The 19,183-nt window shown below is 41.7% G+C and overlaps 1 protein-coding gene across 1 annotated transcript in view; it reads left to right on the forward strand.

Moving 5' to 3' along the window:
- PRRG1 (proline rich and Gla domain 1) overlaps positions 1-19,183 on the forward strand; it is a 63,731-nt gene that overhangs the window by 31,399 nt on the left and 13,149 nt on the right. Inside the window, exon 3 of the mRNA XM_075850334.1 lies at positions 14,704-14,864. Coding sequence (XP_075706449.1) covers positions 14,704-14,864 — 161 coding nt within the window. The remainder of the gene's footprint in view (positions 1-14,703; positions 14,865-19,183) is intronic.

A 19,183-nucleotide genomic window follows, 5' to 3' on the forward strand; every position in this document is an offset into this window, starting at 1 on the left:
CTGACGCCGACGAGCCGCGCCCACTCCGATAAAGACGCGCCACTCAGAAGGAAGCGGAACCCCTCCCCCTGACACAGGCGCACAGGAACAGACTCCAGTACGTCAGAGGTAATTTAAATATATAAACAAAACACCTGGTTGGACTAATATGGAAGGAAATGCTGAGATACTAAGACGATATTAACATGTTGCATGTTGAAGACTTTATAAATAAATTAAACATCGATCTTCATATACATCGGGAAAAACTGAGACACCCATCTAATGTACAATGAATATTGTATATATATATATATATATATATATATATATATATATATATATATATATATATATATATATTAAAAACGTTTTAATGTAAAACAACGCATCAATACACATATTACAAGAATTAATAAATAAGACAGCCACATGCAAGTGGTTGAGTAAATACATTGATTACAGTGCAATACAGTTGAAGTTGAAGAATATTAAATAATTTAGTGAGAGTGAAATAAATAATCAATTGGATATGTACGTGTCGTGTGCAATATAGAAAAATAGTAATATTAAATTCATATGATCTGAAAAAGTGTATAAAAAAAGACGTGTATATATTATACGTATATACATATAATGTAAAAGTGTATGTGTAAAAGTAATACATTGTGAAAAAATAGGACTATATATATAATAAATATAATAAATATTAGACTATAATATAATAAATATAAATATAAAGAAGTGTGAGAAAGTGCGAGTGTGCCAATATAAAGAAAATGTGAAATGCTGTATCGAACATACGCTTAGATAAATAAAACAATAAAAATGATAAAAATACACATATAGAGCATATACATAATTAATGTTATATACAACTTCCGAATTGTACAAAAATATACAGCACATCTCTGAAATACTCGATTATTGTTTCTCAGTTTTTTCATAATAATTCTTATGACTCAATTCTCTCCAATATGGACTAGTTGATTAGTTCTATAATTGAAAAAAGGGAAAATAGTATGTGTATATATATATATATATAAGTTAAAACATACTTAAAAATGACCCGCTGGAGGTCAACGGTCAGAGAAACGGAGCGAAATTTAGATTCTCATTGAGTCCCATAGGTCGTATTGTTCCCAGAGTCCAGATCCATTTAGACTCACATTTAGCCAGATTTTTCCCAATATCTCCTTTTCGGATATTTTGTTTGATACAATCAATCCCTTTAATTTTCAATTTCGTAGAGTCACAAGAGTGGTGAACTTTAAAATGTCTTCCGATTGATTTTAAGGTCTCAATTATTTCTATCTCTTTCGTCATTTTGATATCCCGTACATGTTCCCTTACTCGAACTTTAAGTTCCCTTGTAGTCATCCCAATATATATCATAGGGCAGGGACACGTTGCGTAGTAAACAACTGCTTTGGTAGAGCATGTAATTGGATGTGTAATTTTGTAGGTATGCTCACCTGTTAAATCAGTGAAGGATGTCGCCTGCTCAATGTTGGGACAGGCAACACAGTGGCCACATGACTTGCATCCCCATTTCGGGCCTTTAGTGCCAAAGGGAAAACTATGGCTCTTGGTCTGATAGTGACTTCTGACCAAATAGTCCTTGAGATTCTTAGACCGTCTCGCTGAGATGCTTGGGTATTTGGGAATATATTTTGCAATGGTGGAATCTGTAAGCAAAATGGGCCAAAACTGTTTTAAAATTATTTTCATCTGATACCACCGAGAGTGATATTCGGTAACAAATCTTACCTGTGTACAGGATTTATTTTTAGGTTTGGGAAACAAGAGAGTCTCTCTAGGAGTGTTTTTAGCACGGTGATATGCCCTCTTTATTGAGCGTTTGCTATATCCGCGTGCCAGGAAACGATTCGTAAGATCATATGCCTGTTTTTCAAAACCTTCCAATGAGGAACAAATCCGTCGAATTCTTAAAAATTGGCCTATGGGAACGGCCTGAACAGTCTGTATGGGATGAGAGGAAGAGGCAAGAAGGAGGGAGTTAACTGCAGTGGCTTTCCGAAATACATCAGACTGGAGGAAACCCTCCAGATCTCTGAACAGCTTAACATCGAGGAAATCTACTTGATGTTTATCGTACTTGTACGTAAGTTTGATGTTTAGGTTGTTTCTGTTTAGATCACTGATGAAGGCCTCAAGTGTAATCTACATTACAACGCCGATCACATTATGTACAATATAGGCCACTTATAATGTGGTGACAGAGCCTCTTTAAGGGCTGATTCAGACGTGCGTGGCGTTTTTGCGCACGCAGCGTTTTGCCTGCGCAAAAGCCACTTACCTGCTCCGTGAGGCAGCATCATATGATGCGCGGCTGCGTGGTTTTCGCGCAGCCGCCATCATTATGACACGCCATTCGGATGTTTGTAAACCGAAAAGCACGTGGTGCTTTTCTGTTTACATTCATCCTTTTGACAGCTGGTGCGCGAAACAGGCAGTTCGCACGGAAGTGCTTCCGTGCGACCTGGGTGGTTTTCACGCACCCATTGACTTCAATGGGTACGTGATGCGCAAAATATGCAGAGATATTGACCATGTCGCGCTTTTTGCGCAGCGGACAAACGCTGCGCAAAAAGCACGGACTGTCTCTACTGCCCCATAGACTTGTATTGGTCTGTGCGTGGCGCGTGAAAACCACGCGGCCCGCTCGGACGCAATACATGTTCGTGTGAATCCAGCCTAAGACTCTTTGCAAAGTTGCTTCTTTTTCCATTTTAGATGCATTCTAAGGGTATGTTCACACGCAGTGACCAAAAACGTCTGAAAATACAGAGCTGTTTTCAGATGAAAACAGCTCCTGATTTCAGATGTTTTTATAGCAACTCCCGTTTTTCGCGGCATATTTTACGGACGTTATTGGAGCTGTTTTTCAATGGAATGAAAAACTGCTCTGAAAATGTCCCAAGAAGTGACATGCACTTCTTTTTCGTGGGCGTCTTTTTACGTGCCGTATTCTGACAGTGACGCGTAAAATTACACCTCGTAGGAACAGAAGTCCGTAAAACCCATTGAAAGCAATGGGCAGATGTTTGTAGGCGTAATGGAGCTGTGTTTTCAGGCGTAATTCGAGGCGTAAAACGCCTGAATTACATCTGAAAACACTGCGTGTGAACATACCCTTACAATTAAAAAAAAAAAAAAAGGTTGTTTGTAAAATTGGACCTAGCACCGCACCTCAACCCCAATGTCTGAATAGATCCTACTTCTAAAAGGTGTAAGCATTCACACTACTTTGTTGCTGTAAGTTTATGGATCAAAACTCCTATACACTGTTGAGCCTTGAAGGAAACCTGTCAGCCACATTATGCTGCTCTCACTGAGGGTACTCAGGATAAAGTTACCAGTACTACTTTTTGGATAGTTTTCTATTCTTCTTTATTAAAGCCCTTCCTGCTAAGCCACTGAAATTTGAAACTGGCTCCTAGAGCTGGCTTTTTGGCTACCAACACCTACTAGATTAGTGTCTCAATGTGACTAGTGCGTTGCTTCATTGCATTCATTAATGCATGGGGACCTTTGCTAGTAATATGACTAGAAGAGTATAAACCTTCACAAAAGATCATGTACCTGTTGCATAGTTGATCATATTTGTTGGACACTGTAGATGACATCAGCTGAAATGACATAATTTACTACTATCCAGTCCAGGTATGAAAGGTGAGTCTCACTGAGCACTCTCATATGGCTGACAAAAAAGGAAAAATAGCAGAATGCACCCAAGAATTGTACATTCTAAGTATTCACAATATTTTTGCAGGTGGAATTCAGTTTTTACTAAATAATTCTATTCCTATTCTAGGTTTGGAAGCTGAATATTTTCTGCTGCTCTAGAAAATGTACCAGCTCAATGGTCTCCCCTGACAATGGCTGACTGTAAATAGACTTCTATGCTGCTCTCAACACTGGCACACAAACTGCTGTATCACTCTGATGAGATGGGATTTGATAGGCCCGGGGGATCTCTGTCCCTATTCATCATGAACAAACACGTGCCAGCCATGAATGGCAGTGTTGTAGTGACCACCTCCTCGACAACTGTTGAGTGTCAAATGCTCTTATCACTTCTGTGTTGCAAAAGGTCTCCCTTTATTCAGACATGAAGCACCAACAATTATTTCTTAGCTGGGCAAAAATAGAACTTAGGCCTCATGCACGCGACCGTATATTTCAACAGTAATTACGGACCAATTCCTTTCTATTGGCCACAAACACCTTTCTGTATTTTTACGGATGGGTGATGTCTGAGAAAAGAAAAGTGTACACAGCGCCACATGGTGCAAGATAAACCTTGATAGGTAGAACTATAAATTGTAGTGGTAAGTTGTTCGACTCACCATAAAAGCTCGTACTGGCAGGTACAGCTTAGAGTGGAAGGCCGTTTTTGTAACCAGGTTGCAGCTTTCAGTATCCAGGTACCGGCATCAATGGTAATGAGCCGCAAGTAAATAGAAATTAGATCTTTTTTGAAAAAAAAAAAATATATATATATATGTAAAAATCTGGATATTTTGGAAAGCGCTACTCAATATGAAGAAAAAGCAGAGTGATGCTGATAAGCAGGTTTATTGTATAACAAGGATGGGCAACGTGTTTCAACGCAGAACATGGTTCTTCGTCAGGCTGCGGATGGGTGTCCGTGCTGAAAAATTATAGAACCTGTTCTATTCATTTCCAGAATTACGGCACGGACTCCCCGTAGAAGACTATGGGCGCTTCCGTAAATACGGACAGCTACGGATGTGCATTCGTAAACCGTTAGTATTTACGGAAGCGTTGCTATGCAACATGTTGCTGACCTCATATGCAGCATCCCTCTTTTTTTACGGATCCGTATATATGGATCAAATACGGATGCACTACGGACCGTATTTGTGGATACCGTTCCGTATACACTGATAAGTTACGGATGAGTATGGATCCGTATTTACGGACAGTATTTACTGATAGATGAAAATACGGTCGTGTGCATGGGGCCTTAGGATGCACTTTAATATTGTGTATAGCAGAGTTTTTGCATTTTTTTGGGAGGATTAAATCAAACCAGTGCACTTTGTTTACCCTCATTGTATTGCGTTATAGGTGAGCCACTTTCATCTATTTTGAAATAAATATATATGCTATATAGATTCCAAATTGTTAGTTAATTAAAAAAAAATTAGTTTAACTGGTTGCCGACACAGGACAGAATGCTCGTCCTGAACGGCGAGTGCTTTGCGCATTAGGACGAGCATTCTCGACCTTTGTGACAGTCTTCTGTGCGCGTGATCGAGAGCGGGGCAACGGCTGTAATACACAGCCACGGCCCCGCTCTGACAGCGAAGAGGAGAGAAGCATCTTCTTTCCGTTAGTTAACCCTATGAATCGCGGCATTCAAGGAGGGGGGACTGCACTTGGATCGCGTCACAGAAGATAACTGTGACGCGATCAAAGCCCACAACTTGTATGGCCAGACAGCCCAGAGTCCAGTGAAGGACCCCAGGGCTGTCTGAACTTATTTCCTGTTGTTAGGGCATACTGAGGTATGCCCTAACTGCCTGTGTACAATCAGTACACAGGCTAATGTACTGGCATATAGATCTATGCCAGTACATTACAGTTACAAAATCAAAATGATAAATCCCTTTATGGGATTAAAAAAAAAAGTTAAATGAATGTAAAAAAAAATGATAAATAAAAAGTTACAAAAACAACACTTTTTTTATAATAAATAAACTTTTTAAAATAGAAGTCCCAAAACATGAAATAATATAGACATATTTGGTATCGCCCCAACCGTAACAAATAAGAATAACTATCGTGTTCGCAGGTTCTGCAGGTCCTCCTGCATGGCTTGGGAGGATGACAGGCCCTTGAATTGACCAGCGGGGTCCATGGCCTGAGCATACTGTCACGGCATGTGGACCCACTGGGCCGTACCGCGTAGCAGGATACCAGCTGGCCAAACAGGTATAATGCAATGTCTATAGTCCAGAAAGGGTACCTGAGGCAATGTAGACAGTAGCGGTGGATTCAGGCTAAGATGAAGCTCCGACAGTAGACAGACACCGGGCGGGGTGCGACACAATAGATGCAGCGGAGGGCACAACACAACTCCAACTCTTGAAGGCACGGGATACCGGGTACAGGCAGCAGGAACGGGTAACACTGGGAACTGGAAAACACTAAGAGACCATTTGCAAGGACAAACTTCAGGTAACACAACAACGCTCAGGCAAGGATCGAGAGGGCAGAGCCCCTTTTAAAGTCCAGAAGCATTCTGGGCTAATTTCAGTATTCTGCAACTGTGCGCGTACTGACCCTTTAAGGCCGTGCATGCACGGGCGCTCGCGCCCTGCGGGAGACCGTGTCCGTACCAGGAAGTGAGTGCCGGGCACTCGCTCGTCCATGGCCGCGGCCGTCAGGGGGTGAGTCTGGACGACGGTCCGTGGCCATAGACGTTACACTGAGTCACTCCCAGCCCGTCTAGCTGCTGTCCGTGCTGCACACGGCGGTCACTCTGGATATTAGCTGGTGGTCATAAGAATGTGACTCGACTGTGTATATTGAATACTGTTATCCATTTACTTGTTTGTTTGTTTTTTATACTCTGAATATGTTCATGCATATCTTGCTCTGCAGGCGTTTTCTACCTCGTTGGGCATTCTTGCAGAATTAGATACTAGATAAGTAACTAGATAAAAAAGAAATACATTTTAAGATAACTTTTTGTGTATTCAATTATGAACATATATATACACACACACACACACACACACACACACACACACACACACACACACACACACACACACACACACACACGTGTGAAAAAAGGAAGGGGTGCAATTTCCACTTTACACAGGATTCTGTTGGAACGGTTTTAAGTAAAATAAATAATAAAAAAAAATTGTATCCCAAAGTTAATGGGAAGTAGATTAGAGCACTATTTCTCATAGACAAATTATTTACATTGGTAATCCAAGTTTTAAAAATAATAGACTTTAAGAATTTGCGTGTATAGCAAACTCGAAACGTCCAAAATGTTTGCACTGTGAAGTGGACCCTATACGCTGGTTTTGGTGTTGTCCAAAACTATATAGATACCGGAAAGGGGATGAAGAGGATTAGAAAATCATGGCTGTTTTCTATCATAAACAATGCAGCACCTATCCATAGGTTGTGTGTGCTATTGCCGCTTCGGATATTTACTTTAACCCCTTCAGGACTGAGCCTGTTTTGGCCTTATGGACACAGACAATTTTTTGCAAATTTGACGTGTCTCTTTATGTGGTAATAACTTGGCAATGCTTTTACCTATCCAAGCGATTATGAGATTTTCTCGTGACATATTTTACTTTGTTAGTGGAAAAATGTGATCAATAAATTCAGTATTTGTTTGTGAAAAACACCAAACTATAGAGAAAATGTGCAAAAATGTGAATTTTTTCTAAATTTAAACGTATCTGCTTGTAAAACAGATAGCAATACCACACAAAATAGTTACTAATTAACATTTCCCATATGTCTACTTTGTTGGCATCATTTTTTGAACATCCTTTTTTTTTTTTTTTATATTATGTTACAAGGCTTAGAACTTTAGCAGCAATCTCTCAAATTTTCAAGAAAATTTCCAAAACATATTTTTATAGGTACCAGTTCACTTCTGAAGTGGCTTTGAGGGCCATATATATATATATATATATATATATATATATATATATATATATATATATATATATATATATATTGGAAACCCCCATAAGTCACCCAATTTTAAAAACCTCAAGGTTTTCAAAACCGCATTTAGAAAGTTTCTTAACCCTTTAGGTGTTTCACAAGAATTAAAGCAAAGTACAGGGAAAATGTACAAATTTATCTTTTACTTTTGTACATATTTTTTTTTTTTAACTTTTTTTTTTTTTTAGTCCCACCAGGGACTTGAAGATCCAATTGTTGGATCGTTGTTATAATGCCCTGAAATACTTATGTATTGCAGGGTATCATACCTGTCAGGGGACATATTAGGACCTAATCGCCTTCCATGGATGGCAGACCGGAAGCCTTAGTTAGGCTTCCGGTTGCCATAGCAACAATTGGCCCCCCTCAATCGTGTTGCGGGGTGCCAATATTGTTATAACAACTTAAATGCGGCGGTCGCTATTGACCGCCGCATTTAAGGGGTTAATCGGACGTGATCACGGCTGTGATCCGATGTTTTTCCCCAGTACGAAGGCTGCTAGTAGCAGCCCGTACTGGGAGATGCCAGGCTGCGGGGAGTGCCTGTGTGCTCTGTTAGGAGCACATGTAGATTAACGGGCTGCAGGCACAAGGACCAGTGCCACAGCCCATTAATCTACGTGGGGTGGTCGGGAAGGGGTTAATGGAGCAATGAAGGGGTTAAAGCTGCAATGCCAGACACAACCCATGGATAGTTGTGGCTCTGTTTCTGGAAGAAAACAGTCAGTCATGTTTTTGTAATCGGCCCCCTTTTGGATATCGCACTTTTGGATTATTGGATCCCTTTTTTTATTTTATTCTTTTTTCTTTTTTTAACTGAATGAGTTTTTCTATGAAGAAAGTATGAAGTGAATCTGAGTTTTCAGAAGATAAAAAAAAATTGGGCTTCTTTTGCTCTAATTAGCATCCAAGTTTTATTTTTTTTTTATTTTTTTTTAATGTCATTGTATGTGGCAAGACAGAAATGAGATGTGCCATTCAGTGTCACTTGTTTTTTTTTTTTTTAGAACATCAACAATGCTTCCAGCAAATGCTGGTCATTGTCAACCGTGGCAGCATGTGGTGCATGACCTGGATTTATGCTTCTGTACAGAGCTGCAGCCAAGTTATGCAGAGTGCGCCTGGGCTGGTGATTACTAGGATACACTGTAGTGTGCTATTGAAGCTTCTGTGTTCAGGAGACTCCAGTTGGCATTGGGGTTTAATCAATGCCAAGTAAAGAGGACTGTGTCAATACTACTCTGTACTAGGGATGTCACGATACCAGAATTTGGACTTCGATACCGATACTTTGTTTAGTATTGCGATTTCGATACCAATTTCGATACTTTTGCCAACAGTAATAAAAAAAAATTCTTCCGTTTTCTGAGGTGAGGCGCGACGTGTGATGAATTTTGAACGCGCCTCACATTAATAGTAATTAATCCCATCATGTTTCTCAGTCATAATGGGTTAATGTGCGAGGTACATGATGGGGTTAATTACTATTAATGTGAGGAACATGGAGGTTAAATTCATCGCACCTCGAGCCTCACATTAATAAGTGAATGAAAGCCGTGTTTATTTCATTTTTTTACAGCGTACACATCATAAATGATGCAAAAAAATTGTTGTGCGCGCCATTACTGAATGTGTGTATTTTATGTATTGAGACTTATTTTAATGTTTATTGTAAAAAAGGTGAATGTGTGTTTTTTTTTTAAATTTAACAATACTTTGTTTTTACTTTATTTTTAAACTTTAATGTACTGACATATATCAGATATGTGCCAGTACATTAGCCTGTGGACGAATAGCACACAGGCAGTTGTTAGGACATACTTGGGTATGTCCTAACAACAGGAAATATGGAAAGACAGCCCTGGGGTCCGTCAATAGACCCTGGGCTGTCTGCCCATATATGGTATGGCCCTCGATCGCGTCACAGGAATTCCCTGTGACGCGATCCAGGGGCATCCCCCCTTCTCATTTTCTCCTGAATGCTGCAGTCAGCTTTGATCGCAGCATTCAGAGGTATAACGGTGGAGATGAGAGGTTGATCTCCGCCGTTATAGAGCGGGGCTGCGGCTGTGTAATACAGCCATTGCCCCACTCCTGACAGGAAGTGCGCGCGCGGTCAGTATGAGAAGGTGCGGCTGGCGCTGCACTAATGAGCGGCAGTTCAGGCACTGAGGACAGAACATGGGGGTGTTTTGTAGAGCGCCCGCCATGTTCTGTCTCCGGTGCCGCCGCTCATTAGTGCAGCGCTGGCCGCATCGCATCATCCTGACCCCGCACACTTATCATGACTCAGGAGCGGGGCTGTGGCTGAATTACACAGCCGCAGCCGCGCTCCCATACATTCATGTATTACTATACTGAGCTGTGCGGCTGCGCAGCTCTGTATCTAAATACAGGAAATAGCGGTATCGAACCGTTTAAGGATGCACAGTATCGAAGTTTCGATGCACCGTGCATCCCTACTCTGTACAGTAAAGGCCACATGCCCATGCAGATTTTAAATTTATTGTGGTATCAACTGAGAATTTAGCTGGGAAACAGAAGAGGAAAAAACCCAACTACATTGTATATTTTAAAGTGTTCAAAAAAACATAACTTTCTGCCGCCTTCAGCCAATCTGGTTTGCAGATGCTTTGAACTGCTCCTTTAAAATTAGTTACATGGCTTTGAGAAGAACAAGTCTGCTCTTCAACGATACAATAAGTTTCACACACTCCAAGCATTTGCATTGTTGCTCTTCTGCTATTTGTAAAAGTACAAAGAAATGCATCAAGTTTGTTGGTATCCTTTAAAGCCGTGATCCCCAAAAACCGGACCGTGATATCTGGTATCCGCCCCAGTGGCCTCAGGGAATTTCGGGCAAAAAGTGCACCAAACTGTGGAGCAGTTTTTTTCGCCCGGAATGTCCGCTTCGGAAAACTGCTGAGTAGGACTTCTGGGATGACCTTTCATCCCAGGACCCCGCTTCAGCCTGTGATTGGCTGCAGCGGCAGTCACATGGGCTAAAACGTCATCCCAGGAGGCCGGCCCTCTGTCATCCAGGCCGGCCTCATCGGATGATGTTTTATCCCATATGAACGCCGCTGGTCCCAGTTCCAACGGCATCTGCATCCTTAGGATGCAGATACAGTTGAATTGAATGCTGGAGCAAGAGTGACGGCTCCTTGCCCCAGCATTCACTCTGCGTGAGCGGCTCAGCGGAGGCAGGTGCGATGTTTTGACGTCATCGTGCCTGTCTGCGCCGAGTCACTCAGCACAGACCGGAAGAGAAGGATCCTCCACCTGTCGTGGGAATGGGGATAGGTAAGTAATTATGTTATTGTTTTTTATTAGGCACATATGGTGGCAGCTATGGGAGCACTTAACTGTATGGGGCAGCTAAGGGGGGGCATTATACGGTGGGGGCAGCTATGGGGGACATTCTACCGTGAGGGGGGCAGCTATGGGGAGCATTATACTGTGTGGGGGCAGCTATGGAGAGCATTATACTGTGTGGGGGAAGCTATGGGGGAATTATGCCGTGGAGGCAGCTATGAGGGCATTATACTGTGGGGGCATCCATAGGGACTCTTGGGCAAGGCGGCTGGGCCTAGGCGTGGGCAGTGGTCTGGTGGTGTTGGGGAGGGGTAGGGGGGCCCAAGCTGAATTCTTGCGCCAGGGCCCACGAGCCTTTAGCTACGCCCCTGCTGTTATTTGTTGTGGGTTTTACCTCCCTATTGAATTCAATGGGGAAAACGAGCAACAAATATACACTGTTTACACAAATACAATTTACTTGCTGCGGAATAACATTCTGCACCGCAGGTCCATTTTTGAGTGGTCTTTCCGCTCAGTATTTACGCAGAGTGTGGATGAGACTAGTTTTATCTCATTCACTTTGCTGCTACTGTATTTGCTGCAGATTTTTTGCAGCAGACTACAGGTGTTATAATACAGGTATACGCTGTATTTACGCAATTTGTGAACTGACTTTAACCCCCGCCAGTCCCTGGTAAAATGTTCTTGCATCAAACTGGTCCTCGGTGCAAAAAAGGTTAGGGACCACTGCTTTAAAGTGTACCTATCATTTCAGGTGACTTTTCAGAATATGCTGTCTGTGTACATGAGGAATAACACTATATATGACAATTACATGACTTGTATCCTATATTTATTATAAGTTGTCCCATCTGCAGGCTCTATTTCTAATTCTCAATATTGCCTCTGCTCTCATGTATAGCAACCAAAGCAGCAGCATGGAGGTAATTATACAGCAGTACTGAGCAGTGTAGCTGTGAATTCAGCACTGGGGTTACCATTCCGGCAGGTTTCCGGTTTTCCGATGGAATCAATAGCGCAGTCGACGCTGCTATTGATTCCGTCGGAAAACCGGAAACCTGCTGCAATGGTGAAGAACGGAAACCATAAGCGATGTTTCCGTCACCATTGATATCAATGGTGACTGAAACGAAAGCTGTGGTTTCACTTTCCGTTGCGGGGTTCACCCGACGGAACCCCGGAACGGAAAGCGACCGGTGATGTGAACAGGCACTTACGTAACTGTACTCCTTCTTTGATACAAGGCTTGAGAAGGAAAATGAATTGTCCTCTATCTAGAATGAAGAGGATTCAGGATTTGCAGGTCCTGTAAGAGGAGCTTCACTCGTTCTGCTTTATGATCGGTTGCTGCAACGTTGGTGATCAGGGAACAGGGAGGAATCTGCGCAAGGAAGTGGGAGTAAAGAATGACCTGTACAAGAGCTGTGGTAGTAATCTAGACAAGGGCACGACACACATCTCCATAGGACACTAGTACTACCAATAGAAAAAATGCTGCAACTTCCAGCAAAAGGAGCAGAGATTAAATAGGACTTGTGGACACAAAGTTGAGTTTTGCCAGGAAACACGTTTTTTGTCACTGAAGGTGCATGGTTGAACGTGAAAGGTGACCAGTTTATTCAGAGCAGCCCAGTTTTGCAGTCCATTAGGTGGAGCAAACACACATTGATTTGCATCAAGACTTTTGGGACAAACGCAGTCCCAAGTAAATGTTTACTTATAAATCAGTTCAGCTTGGTAAAAATATTACCTTTTTGATTGTCTTTAGCCGCATTGTCCTCCTCTTGTTCTTCTACCTCCTGCCAAGAAACTGTCCAATGCTGTTATTTTTAGCTGTGGAATGTCCTCTATTGAGCTCAGTGCCGCTGGTGATAAACTTCAATGCAGTTACAATCTGCCTGATGTACTGGGAACAGGAGCCATTGTCCTTAGGAATTAGCGTCCGCTCTGGGAGGTGAACTTTTCATATGCTCTGCCTGTATGTTCATATTTTTTTGTATCATCGTTAGCCGCCTTCTGCTTTATGTTAGCTAGATCTTCCACACTGAGAAATTTGAGGGTTTTTGTTTTTTTCTGTTCATGGAAAATAACGTTGTTTTTTTCCTCCATAATATATAAATATTTATTTCTGTTTTATAGATTGTCTTGAAACATTTAGGCCCTGTTCACACAGGTTTTTTTTTTTTGCAAGCAGAAAACGCTGCCTGGAAAAATCCACTCAGGTTTTTTTTTTACGCTGTTTTGCACCACATGCGTTTTGTGCCGCGAGTTGTGCCACGTTTTTTGAGGTGTTTTTGTGCCTCTAACAGGGAAAGGAAGCGGTTTTTGCCATAAAATGCAGGTAATGCCACGGCCGTTTTTTCAGTCTTCCATTTATTTCAATGGGGTTTTTGAGGCGGAAAACGCCGCAAAATAGGGCATGTCGCTTTTTTCCCGCGAGCGGGAAAAAAACGCCTCCACCTCCCATTAAAATCAACGGGAGCCAATTTAGACCGTTTTTTGCCGCGGTATTTGCTGCGGTTTGCCAAAACGCGTCAAACTGTGTGAACTGGGCCTTAGACATCTCCAACAACATGGCCACTTTTTAGATTTCATAATAATTTACCCACGTTGCTATTCATCCTTTTTCAAGATCTGTTTCCGGTCAGTGAATGGAAATATACTTGTTGACGTAAATTTTTGGCAAAGCAACACGGTTTTACAAGAACTGCAATTTTACCGCGATGGATCAACATAGCCTATTAAAGCTTTGTTTTGTAACGAGCCATGTAACTGTGTTAGTGGGATATTAGCTGAACAGGTCTTTCAGCCTACAGCACAAAAGTTAAACTATCGTTTAAATATTTTTTCCATAAATTGTTATTGCAAGTTCAGATAAGAAGCTTTGTAACGTTTCTTATTATAGAAAGGAGATTTTGTTCTCCGCTTATCAGGCTCCTCTATACCCTCTCCTGCCTCACACTGATCACTTCTCTATGTGCGCTGTGCATGGGAGACATCATAGCAGCTAGTCTACTCCGGCTCTGTAAACGGAGATCAGGAGAAACTATTAGAAATGGAGCCTCCAGAAGGGGAAAACTTGGTAAAAAGCAGACACAAGTCATATGGTAGTCAGAAATCATGTAATTTCTCATGTAAACACAAGGTGGCTTATTCTGAAAAGTCACCTGAAATGATAGACACTCTTTACTCTCATAAAACTGGAAAACCTATTTAATGGGGTTGACTCCCGACAGACATTTATGGCATATCCACAGGATATGCCATAAACATCTGAAAGGTGCAACTCCCAGAGATGCAACCCTTATCTATCTCGAGAATGGGGGTCCGCCGACCCTGCCTGGTAATGTGGCCGCTGGCCACCACATCTGGACAGAGAGGGTGCCACGCTATTTCCATAATGTCCACAGAAGTGAATGAGCCAGGGCCTCACCAGATGGGGGGGGGGGGGGCCTGGGGACCCCCGTTCTCGAGATCTTGGAAATGCTCTGGTACCTGCATCTATCAGACGTTTATGGCAGAAATGTCTGTCGTGAGACAGCCACTTTAATTTATTTGTTATATACTAATGAAAAGGGAGACGCATTGTATAACTTTCTGTATTTTTTTTATTCATTTTTCATATGGATTAACTTTTATGTTTGTTTTTAGTATTTCTGTCTGAAGATGAAGCAAACTCCATTTTGAAGCGTTTTCCAAGAGCAAACAGTTTCTTAGAGGAAATAAAGCAAGGAAACATTGAGCGGGAATGCAGAGAAGAATTATGCAGCTATGAAGAGGCAAGAGAAGCGTTTGAGAACGATGAGCGGACTGTAAGTACAGTACTGAGGATTTTGACTTCCTGCACTAGCCTAGATTTTTGGCATTGTTGTGGGGTGGACAGCAAAACTGATGCACGTGTTGTAGATACCATTGAACGTTTTAAAGGAATTGTTTCCTAAAGGCAACCCATGTCCATATGCCAAATTAATAATAATTAATGGGTGTCCGAGACCCTCTTTATCAATCAGAATGAAGAGCCGCTACATGTTTTACATTCATTAAAATGGCCGTCATGTAATACTGCTATTCATGTGGGGAAATGTATGGCTAAATTAAACTTTAGCCAGGGCATTTGTCTCTAGAGATAGGGTGGTCTTTGTGAGACCCCCCCCCCCCTTTTTAACAGTACTGTGAACTTGACAGAATGCTGACTTTTGTTTTTATTTAGAAACTATAACACTTGCCATATTAGTTTATGTGCTGACTTTTTCTTCTTCTTTTTTTTTTTTACCATGCTAGTCTTTGTGTACAAAAATGTGTCAGGCAGCAGTAAGGCATGCCCTTTTATTAAATTTTTTCCCCATTGGCAGTAATGGGGAGAAACCTTGCCATTCAAATCAGCGGGTTTTAATTGAAATACAGTAATCCATAAGAATTGTGTTTTAGGAATAAGTATCACATGATTATACTGATAGTGGTGTGGCTTCCAGCTGTTCATTGCTACTGGTACCTACATTGTTGTAGCATTTCAGCAACTTTTACCTGAATAATAAAGTTACCTGTTATGCACACGACCGTAGAATTTGTCCATAATTGCAGACCATAGATACGGTTCGCAATTACGAGCCCATTCACTTCTATTCACCGCGGACACCTTCCCGTATATTTACGGGAAGGGGTCCGGGCCATAAAAGTGTACCGCAAAAGATCGGACATGTCTGTTCTTTTGCTTCTTACTGTCCGTGCTCCCATACTTTGTATTGAAGCACGGGCCGAAAATGCGAGTGGTTGTCCGTAGCCGTAGAAAAATGTGCCAAATACATTAAGAGGAGCACACCTCTTAATATATTTGGTGCATTTTTGGCGATAGAAATGCAAATCTACACCTGACATGAGTAGGTGTAGATTTGCGGCATAACTTACCCCAGGTTCTGGCGTAAATATGATTAATCTGTCGTTCTGGTGGTCGCTTCACTTCCAGCTAAGCCCCTCCCCTTTTTTGCTATTTTCAGAAAGTGTCAAAAGTAAAAAGTCGCAAATTTTAGCCCAACTACATTGTGCGACAATTTTTTTTTTTTACATTTTAAGACCGAAAAGTGGCGTAATACCTGTTGTTTTCTCTAAATTCCCGTCCACATGAACTATTGTAAGATAGTTAGTCAGAACGGGGGTCACGTGGTCCAACGGAAGGACTAAATGGAGGCTAAAAATAGAAGATGAAGCGCAGTATCAGGTAAGCAATTACATTTGCAAACAGAGGGGTGGCTCAAATCTATTTGTGGAAGTGCTTCTTTAACCCCTTCACGATATCCGCCGTATATATACGGCACTGTCGTGAAGGGCTCCCCACAAAGCGCAGTACCATTACGTTGTGGTGATAGTTCGGGCTCAGGAGCTGAGCCCGCATCATCCCCGCTGGGTGCCAGCTGTATCGGCCAGGACCAGAGTTAGCATCCAATCTGGCCGATTAACCCCTCAGATACTGCGTTCAATAGAGAGAGCCTCCCGATCTGCCAGCAACGGAAGCCTCTTATGCCCCGCTTGCCAGCGGGGCCTAAACTGCTTCTGGTACCATCGGCAAGATGTGGCAGGCTCAGCTTCCGGCTCAAAAGCTCTGCCGGCGTCATCAGCATTGGGTGTCCGCTGTAACGGCAGAAACCGGAGCTAGCTCCGATTCCTGCCACTAATCCCTTCGATGCATCGATCCAATGCTGCATCAAAGTGGTTTGTAGCCAATCGGCAGCCTGCCATACGATAGCAAGGCTGCTAACTGTTACTATGGCAACAGGAGGCCTAACAATGGCCTCCTGTCTGCCAATACAGAAGCTGATTAGGCCCCGACCGGAGCCTGATCGGCTTGCTGTCAGTGAACAACTGACGGTTCTAATACATTGCACTACATAGGTAGTGCAATGTATTCGAACATCAATCAAACAGTTGGACCTTCAAGTCCCCTAGTGGGTCTAAAGAGAAGTGTAAAAAAAGTAAAAATAAAAGTTAAGTTAATAAAAGTAATAACATAAAACACTCGCCCTTTTTCCCTTATCGAGTCATTTATTATTGAAAAAAATAAAACCATACATATATGGTATCGCCGCGTCCGTAATGACCTGAACTATAAAAATATTATCTTGTTTGTCCCGCGCAGTGAATGCCGTAAAAAGAATTAAATAAAATCATGCCAGAATTGCTTTTTTTTGGTCACTTTATCTTCCAAAAATTAAAATAAAAAGTGATCCAAAAGTCGCATGTATCCAAAAATGGTACCTATAAAAGCTATAGCTAGTCTCGCAAAAAACAAGCCCTCGTACGGCTCCATTGACAAAAAAATTAAAACGTTATGGCTCTTACAACTTGGTATCATAAAAAATACGTTGTTCTTATAAAAGTTTATTTTATTGTGCAAAAAGTTGTAAAGCATAAAGTTCTATAAATTTGGTATCGCCGGAATCTTACTCACCCGCAGAATAAAGTTAACATGTAATTTATGGCGCGTGGTGAACGCTGTATAAAAAAAAAAACTAGAAAACTATGCCACGATTGCTGTTTTTTGATCACCTTTCCTCCCAAAAAGAGGATAAGTGATCAATAATTTACCCCAAACTGGTACCAATAATGACTACAGCTCGCCCCGCAAAAAAACAGTCCTCATACCACTACGTCTATGAAAAAATAAAATGAGTTAAGGCTCCAATAAGTCAGGAAAATTAAAATATGCAGTTGTGCAGGACCGAGGGGAACATTTCTTCTGTTTCAAGTGGTGATTTATCAAGGCCCTAAAATTAGGGAACCAGGAAGGGGAGGGCCCAAACATATCTGGCAGAAGCAAGAGTGCCCATGTTATACCAGGACAACACTTCACAGCAAAATTCCCCAAACTGCAAAGGTGCGGAGTGTGGGCCAAAAGGGGGATAAGAAAGGACATTTATCAGTGCGACACTGGCCTGTGCATAAAGGATTGCTTCACAGCGTAACAAATATTCATGGATTATTTTACTGTTCACCCCATTATTATACCACCTGACTATGCCCCTGATGTACGCTGCCCAGATTACATGTGCCCCCACATTATAAACTAATATACCAGTAAAACGCCAAACAAAACCACTACCAAGCAAAATCCACGCTCCAAAAGCTAAATTGCGCTCCTTCCTTTCTGTGCCCTACAGTGTGCGTAAACGGCAGTTTACTTCCACATATATGGCATCTCCATACCTGGGAGAACCCTTTTAACAATTTTTGGGGTGTGTCTCTCCAGTGGCATAAGGTAGGCACGACATATTTCCCACTGGAATGTCACATCAAGGGAAAAAATTTTATTTTTACTTTGCATCATCTGCAACGCAATCATTTATGGAAAAGACCTGTGGAGTGAAAATGCTCACTACACCCCTTAATAAATGCCTTGAGGGGTGTAGTTTAAAAAAAAAATGGGTTCACTGCTCAGCGGTTTCTTTTATTATTCCAGATCAGAGCCTCAGTATTGGTTTACAATTGCAGTGTAAGTTTGCCAAATTAGGCCTCAATTTCGCATGGTACTCTCTCACTCCTGAGCCCTGTCGATAGTCCAGGCAAATGATTTGAGCCACATGTAGGGTGTTTCTAAAAACGGGAAACACAGCATAATAATTAGAGAGCTGTCTTGTTATGGTGGCACAACTGGCCACCACATATTGGCATATCTATGGAAAAATAGTTTTCACTCTGCAACATCAAGTGCACACTAATTTCTGCAAAACGGCTACAGGGTTAAAATGCTCACTACACCACTAGGTAAATACCTTGAGGGGTGTAGTTTCCAAAATGGGGTCACTTGTAGGGAATTTCCACTGTTATGGTTCCAAAGGGGCTTTGCAAATCCGACATAGTGACCAGAAACCAAACCAGCAAAATCTGTACTCAAAGTCAAATGGCACTCCTTCCCTTCTGAGCCCTACTGTGTGCCCAAACAGCAGTTTATGACCACATATCTGGTATTGCCGTACTCAGGAGAAATTGCTTTACAAACGTTGTGGTTCTTTTTTTCCTTTATTTATTGAGAAAATGAAAAATATTGAGCTAAAGCTACGTCTTATTGAAGAAAAAGGATTTTTTTTTTCTTTTCTCTGCCCAGTCCTAATAAAATCTATGAAACCCCTGTGGGGTCAAA

This window comes from Rhinoderma darwinii, chromosome 2 (assembly GCF_050947455.1).
Source record: "Rhinoderma darwinii isolate aRhiDar2 chromosome 2, aRhiDar2.hap1, whole genome shotgun sequence".
Lineage (NCBI taxonomy): Eukaryota > Metazoa > Chordata > Amphibia > Anura > Rhinodermatidae > Rhinoderma > Rhinoderma darwinii.